This window comes from Fistularia commersonii, chromosome 17 (assembly GCF_037954325.1).
Source record: "Fistularia commersonii isolate RoL2024-O1a breed Wild chromosome 17, RoL_Fcom_v1.0, whole genome shotgun sequence".
Taxonomy (NCBI): Eukaryota; Metazoa; Chordata; class Actinopteri; order Syngnathiformes; family Fistulariidae; genus Fistularia; species Fistularia commersonii.
Window position 1 is genome coordinate 7,506,322 of NC_141300.1, and position 7,167 is coordinate 7,513,488.

A 7,167-nucleotide genomic window follows, 5' to 3' on the forward strand; every position below is an offset into this window, starting at 1 on the left:
CAAATTTTTGTTCACAATGTAGGCAGATAGCTATTGGTTTTGTTTTTTGTTCGTTTTTTTCATTTTACTATTATTTGCATGTGTATATATTCAGACCATAAATGGTGATTGATGGCATAATTTTTTTTCATTTTACTATTATTTGAATGAATATATATACGGACCATTAATGATGATTAATGGCATCATATTGTGATGATAGAGAATTAAGTTGAAAGATGGCCTTGTAATATTAAAATGATTTTGTTTTTAAATAATGAGAACATGAAATGTCCATTGGGATTTTAAAAATTCTTGTGACAGATTTTGTTTGTGACAATTTTTGTTTTTTCCAGGAAGATTTTGCCTTTTGTGTCTTCATTTCATCTCAATAAAGAAATATATCCAAACACAGATGTGTGTTTTGTGATGCGTGAAAAACTAAAACATCCTGGAAATAAAACAAGGTTTAGAGCTTACTGAATGAATATTCTAATATTCACATGTGTTCGGTTTATCCCTCCATCCACTCATCCATTGTCTGCCACTTATCCTGCACTCAGGGTCGCGGGAGATGCTGGAGCCTCTCCCAGCTGTTATTGGGCAAGAGGCGGGGTAAACCCTGGACTAGTCACGGGTCAATCACAGGGCCACAAATACAGACAGACCATTCACAGGCAATTTTCCCAATTTTTTTACCCGCTGCATGTTTTTAGACTGAGGGAGGAAACCGGAGAAGCCAGAGGAGACCCATTCAGACACGGGGAGAAGAGGCAAATTCCACTCAGAATCGAACCAGGGTCCTTTGTGCTCTGATCACTGCGTCACCGTGCCGCCCCGTGTCAGGTTTATAATCTGTACCAATTCACATTATGTAAATAAAACTGAACACTCTCTGACACATGATGGGTGATATCTATACAATTTCATAAAATATTCATAACTATAAAAATGCAAAATTAGCTCAATACGGATGCTGAATTGCTTATGTATGAGATATATGTAGATAAAGTTATATAGGATACAGCAGGCCTAAAAGGAATTGTCATTAAATGAAGATGTGTCCTTGGCAAAACACAAAAAATGACTGCCTCAAAATCTTACCGACAACCAACTCATCCCAGTCCAATTGAAGTACAGATCAGAGGGTCTTTCAGAGCACCAATATGAGCAGTGCTTGGAATTTGAAAGCCGTCTTACTTTTTCGGTTGCATATTAGTTTGAGTTTGAGTTTTGAGTATATCGTGCCATTGATGTCTTTTATGGCCATAGGCATTGAGCTTATGATTTTAGTCAACCTTTCAACAGCTGAATTGGCTGCTTTAAAAGACAAAAAGGGAACCAGGACTTCATGTAGTATTGAATATTTAAACAACAGCACAAAACACAAAAACAATCTACTGCACTTATTGTGTCATCACTTAACTTGCGAAAACAAGCTATGAAGTATCGGAGTCTCAATGATGTACATCACAGAATACGAATCCCAACTTAAATATTTCCATAACTCCACAGATCATCTGTTCAGTGTAGTATGCAAACAACAAAATGAGGATATACTGAAATTTCTTCAAAAATGCAATTTATTATGGCAAAAACAAATGTATGTAGGTTACAAAATGATATTCAATAAAACATTGTGTTTTTTATTACTGTGACAACCATTACATGACATGACCATTTCTCAGCAAATGGCTAAATCTATGACTATTGAATCACACATTCAATCAAACACAAACATTTGCATTTCCTGTCACATCGCAAAACTTTGAGAGGGGAAAAAGACAATATTATCAAACAATTACAGTCTCCATCTCAATTTATATCAAGTTTTTCTGTCCCCAGCTCTTTCCTCTCCTCCATCATTCATAGCACTAGAGGAGAAAGAAAGAAGAGCTGGAAAAATATACATAGCTTAAGAAAAACCCCTACATTCCAGACAGTCTGTGGAGTATTAAGTTCCTTAATGGAACATATGGTATTTTTATGATATCAACAAAAAGGTCAGCACATAGTTTATTTTAGGTGAAAATTTCAAATAAGTATCATCTATCCTCCACTGTGCAAAAACTAAGAGATAAAAATTGGTTCAAAGTGACCTGGCAGCTATTCCACCTCCAGGGATCCCACAATAAAGCAATAAATTAATCTTTTTTTTTTTCTTTTTTTTTTTTTTTCAAAGGGCGCTCATGAAACCAAGAACATTTGGGATTCTGTGATTGCATTTCTCAAGCAAAAATGATATATAAATACACTGGGCACAAATGCGGTCTTTTTAACACAATTTTCCACCATGACTTACAGTACTTTCATCTGCTTCCATAAATATCCTCTATATAAATTCATAAATGTGTCACATCCTTGCAATACAATAAACTGCACCATATTTCACAGATGGTGTAGATTAAAAAAGAACTTTGCTGGAAAGACCAAGGAGAAAATAATCTGTGTCTTACATCTATATATTCTCTGATACCCCAGTTAAACACACATTTAACAAAGCAGAGCAAACTGGAAGTCACATTCTTGTGAATGCATATATTCAATTAAAAGTGTGTCATGAAAATATGGCACTGTTTGTGATACTGTGTATCACAATGAAACCAGCATTTTCCAACAAAAAACAAGGCGATGGGCTTTCTTTTCTGAAGAAAATATTATTTGTTGTAGAAAATAAGGGTTAACAGAGCTGCGAGTTTAAAATATGTAATAAAAATGTAATACTTGGTTGTAAATGTCCCATGACAAACAAAAGAAATCAAAAGTCATCAAGTACCATTGATGTGTCTTCATCATTCTGGATCTCTACAGGGTCAATTGTTGCTTGCAAGGCTTTGGCAGAGTCCTTGTGAGCCTCCATAAACTTCTGCAAGTACTTGGAGGTGTAGAGCCAGTGGTGTTTCAACACATCTTCAAGCTCAAAGGCTTTTGATTGCCTTGCATTCATCTTCCGGAAACGCCTGAATAGTTTGTTTGCTGACTCGTTCCCTTCACTGGCCCAGGCTCCTATTGATCCATCTCTCTCTATGATTTCTGGGACATGGGCCAGGGTCTTGTGCAGATAATTGGTTATCTTTCCATTGTACCTATATTTGAAAGTGGAGGAGAGAAGGTCAGCAAAGCGCTGGGAATTAAAGCTGTAGCGGCACAGCTGGTCAGGGCATTCCTGTGCTGGACAGGTGGCTCGCCACACGGGCTTCATCTGAAGGTATAGCCTCATGAGCTCCCTGAGGGCCTCCCTTCTCTCTTCAGAGGGTACCAGTTCACACACCACCTCTATGGTCTCCATGGACATTAGCTTTCGTGCATAATTACCATTCATCCTCATTACTGGTTTCAGCTTCATCTTTCTCCTCAGCTCCTTATCCAGAGCCGCCCTCCAACTGCGCCTCTCCTCCCGGCTAGGACTGACCTTTCTGTATACCTCGCCAATTTCATCCTGGAAAATTTTGTAGAACTCTGTGGCATTGCCAATGTCACAGTGTAGTGCATCAAGTGTCGATTGGGTCTCCATGAAGGGCTTGGCACATACTCCTTTGACTCTGTCTCGCAGCTTGTCCACAGTCTCGGAGAATGGGTTGGTTCGCCATATTTCATAACGCTCTAAGTTCTCATCGTGGCTCCGTGTGATGGAGTGCAGTACCATATTTTGAGAGGCCTCTGCTCGACTGGAGTCACACAATGTACAGACATAGGTGGACCCGGATGCTTCCAAGCCCTCCATTTCCCGAACCATCTTCTCGTCATACCCCGTGCCTCTGAAGATAAAGCGGAAGAAGCGAGGCAACCCACCAATGGATAGGATGAGTCTGCTGTCTTTCATTGCATTACGCTCTGCAACTATAGGCCCCAGGATAGCCGTCAGTGTCTCATGGTCTGATTCATCCACAAACATCAGGCAAAGGGGCCTACAAGACAGTTCTGAGTTAGGCTTGGGCTCAGTGAAGATTGTGATGTACTCCTCATCAACCAAAACAGAAATAGACATAACAGTGAAAGAGAAGCGTACAGCCTTCTCAGGAACAGCAGGACCTCCTCCGTGCTTCTCACTCACGTCTCCCATGCCATCACAACATTCTTTGATCATAACCCTGAAGCCTGAGGTGCAGGCACTGTCCTCCAGCCTTTTCTCTTTCAATCCATCCAGGATGTCATCCTCCAGATCCTTTAATGCTGACACGAGAGCCACATCGTAGCGAAATCGCCGCGTGATAGTATCAGCTGGTGAGTCATCCAAAAAGGACGCCCATCCAGAGAGCCCATTAATAATGCCAACATTGCAAGATGTGGACACATTCTTGAGTGCTGGCTGCCATTCAAAGTCATGAAAGCCTGGGAGAAGCTCTTTCTCTGCAGATCGGAGGGTGTGCAGTGGCTGAAAGATCTGGCGGCCGCTGGTAGCTTTCACTGTCCTGTACATTTTGTGATACTGGCTGCAGCTCAGGAAAGTGTTGACCCGAATGGCCAAACACACCGCAGGATGTAGCCCATAGCCTCTTCCTGCAGAGAGAAAAAGATGGGAAAAAGTTTCTGTGACAGAAGTGATGACCGACAGAAAAAGGCAGGCACAGAATGAAGTGATTAGAAGACGATTGAGAAATAAAGATTCATTTAGCACTAAACTGTGGAAGCCATTTAAAAAGAACAGTAGTGCCTATTCTGCATTTCATATGCCATATTTGGAGTCATTTCTACAATGAGGCATGAGGCAGAGACACTCTCAATTTAAAAACCCAGAATGGATGCTACATTGTCAAATGCCCACAAAACCTATGACTACAAAATCTAAAATTTCCTAATTTCTAAATGTTAGAGTGGGACAGAGGGTGAATCACTGGAGCTGGCAAAAGTGATGTATTGGCTGCAGATGAAAACTGACACCAGCTGGCTTCAATTCCCAAGAGGGGAGGATGGTGTTGTCTGTGTAATTTGCAGATACAAGAGCTGCTGATGTTGTTTTGATTCTAACAGCCCCTTCACACGAGTTGTTATTGCACATTAAAGGAGTGAGAGAATGAAAAAGTGACAGTTCAACAGAGAGAGAGAGAGAGAGAGGGATAGGGAAAATCAGAGAGGGATTGGGCATGAAGCAGTGAATAGACAGAGATGGACAATCATAATAAGATTTTCAATCAACAACACAGACAGACGTTTTCATATCTTTTCCACTGTGAACTTTTCAGCCCAATTTTGTCTATGCAATGAGAGTGATCCCCTAAGTTAAATGAAAATACGAATGAACACACATTAACATAACGTTTATTGAGTGACAGATCTCCTGTCTGTTCAGTGGAAGAATAGATTGGTTAAAGGTCTAGTCTCTTACCCTGCATCATGACCTCCAGCTCATCCGCCTTCCGGTGCTCGTTCTCAGCTCTCAGCGCCAGAAGGAACAGTGTCAGACACACAGACCTCAGGTCACCGCCTTCCTCTTTCTCGGCAAATTCCTTCACCTGGTGTTTGAGAACCCTTAACCGATGCTTCTGTGCACGTCTAGTAAGCGATAGCAAGTGCTGACGGGGTCTCCCCCCTCTTTTCATTAGTGAGTTATTATCAAGTTCTGATGACGGTTGCTTTGCTTCCTCTCTGTCCTGATCATGACTCTGACAGTGAGTTTTAAATGAGTCCAGCCGTACCTGCTGGCTACAGCCTCCCCTGGGACAAAGCAAAAGCAGAGAATGTAGGACTAACAAAAAGGTTTTGGCAGGGTGGGTGAGGTCATCAAGAGTACAGGGCAAGTTGCAGGCAGGGCAATGAGGTCCTAATACATGATTATATTTTATAATGCAGCTGTGGCAGAAGAGGTGCCCACAGGGAGACTGAACTGGGTCAGACAGCAGGTGGTCACACACCAGGCAAGTGAGACAAAAGATAAAATCTACTGGGAGCTTCTCTGAAATCAGCTTGGTACTTAGGTGGTCATTCTGGCAGTGGATGATGCTCCTCGCCCACTTCTCTCTCTGGATACAGGGCCTCTTGGGTGCTCCCAACACAGAGCCATTATTATGGCCTCCAAATGGTCTGAGAGCCCTTCTATCACCAATATAAATGCTGTTGCTGTAGTCCAACCTGGCGCGCTTTGCCAGGCTCTGGGCTTTTGGTATTGCTTTGGTCTTTTTTCTTCCTGTTTTCTGAAATGAAGGTTTCTTGGGTGAGCAAAGGTGGCACTGAGAAGAATGAGGTTTCCAATCTGGGGCTCTTATTTTGGAAAAGTTGCACATCCCTCCTCCCCGTACAGCAGTCATCCAGCAGGAGTGGCAAAAAGAAAGGGGATGAACAGACTCTGTATCTTTTTTGACATCGACTTTAAATACTTTGAGGATGACCTCTGGCCAGCTTTTAAACTTGCATCCCATTTTGCGCAAATTGCTCCAGGTCTCTTCATCCAGATCAGCATGAACATCATGAATTGGTCCTTTGACTTTCCTCAAGGTATTTCCACAGAGTCGACACAGGCACCTTCATGGAGACAAGTAATGATACCAAAGTCCTTCACAGAAATATTATGAGCAGTATGAAATATTATATAGATAATCACCTGAGGTGGTTCATGTGGGTGTCCATTTCCTGCAGCTTCAAATCCACCCTATGGCCCGGGCTATCCATATTTTCCTTGCTTTTCCCACCGATGCACAATTTCATAACACTACTTGGATCTGCAACGTCATCTAACTCTGCATTTGGAGCAGACATCCCAGATGAGATCCCAGGCAGCCCACCCTTCTCGGGCTCACTGGGCAGGGGCGCCTTCTCCATGGACCTCACCCTGAACAGTTTAAACTTCCACTGAGAGTACTCAGACTGGGGGTGATGGAGCTCAGCTGGCATGGATGATCTGGGGCCATCTGTCTCTAGGCTCCTCTCTATCATGATGGAATCTGTAGAGGAGACGAGAGAAGACTTTTATGTGTATGAAAAGAATGCAAGAATAAGAATCTCTACAGACAGACAGCATGGAAATAAATTCAGTTGCTCATGAGAGACCCATTAAAGGATACAGAGGATAGATTTTAGGGTTCAGATCTTCAGATATCCCCAGTGCCTTCTCAGGGCTGAGCCTATGACACAGTCTAACAGCTTTACTTGATTCCTGTTAAATTCATACACCAAATACCCTGAAATCAAGCTGAGTAGGGAGTAGTGAGCCCTGACCTGGAGAGCTAGATTATACCATAAGTGGCATTTGGA

The 7,167-nt window shown here is 42.1% G+C and overlaps 1 protein-coding gene across 1 annotated transcript; it reads right to left on the minus strand.

The window, feature by feature from the left end:
* Positions 1-2,737: 2,737 nt before the first annotated feature.
* On the minus strand, positions 2,738-6,849 carry rag1 (recombination activating 1). Its single transcript, XM_086163308.1, has 3 exons — positions 6,518-6,849; positions 5,306-6,438; positions 2,738-4,479 (listed from the first exon to the last, which is right to left on the minus strand). Exons 1-3 carry the CDS (start codon positions 6,847-6,849, stop codon positions 2,738-2,740), a joined length of 3,207 nt encoding a protein of 1,068 aa, XP_086019434.1.
* Positions 6,850-7,167: the final 318 nt, after the last annotated feature.

Excerpts from the sequence above, each read along its gene's own strand:
- rag1 (XM_086163308.1), bottom strand. The coding sequence starts at position 6,849 with ATGATAGAGAGGAGCCTAGAGACAGATGGCCCCAGATCATCCATGCCA. Across the intron at positions 6,439-6,517 it reads ACCCACATGAACCACCTCAG|GTGCCTGTGTCGACTCTGTG; the intron begins GTGATTATCTAT and ends GTCTCCATGAAG. Across the intron at positions 4,480-5,305 it reads GCTGGAGGTCATGATGCAGG|GAAGAGGCTATGGGCTACAT; the intron begins GTAAGAGACTAG and ends TTCTCTCTGCAG.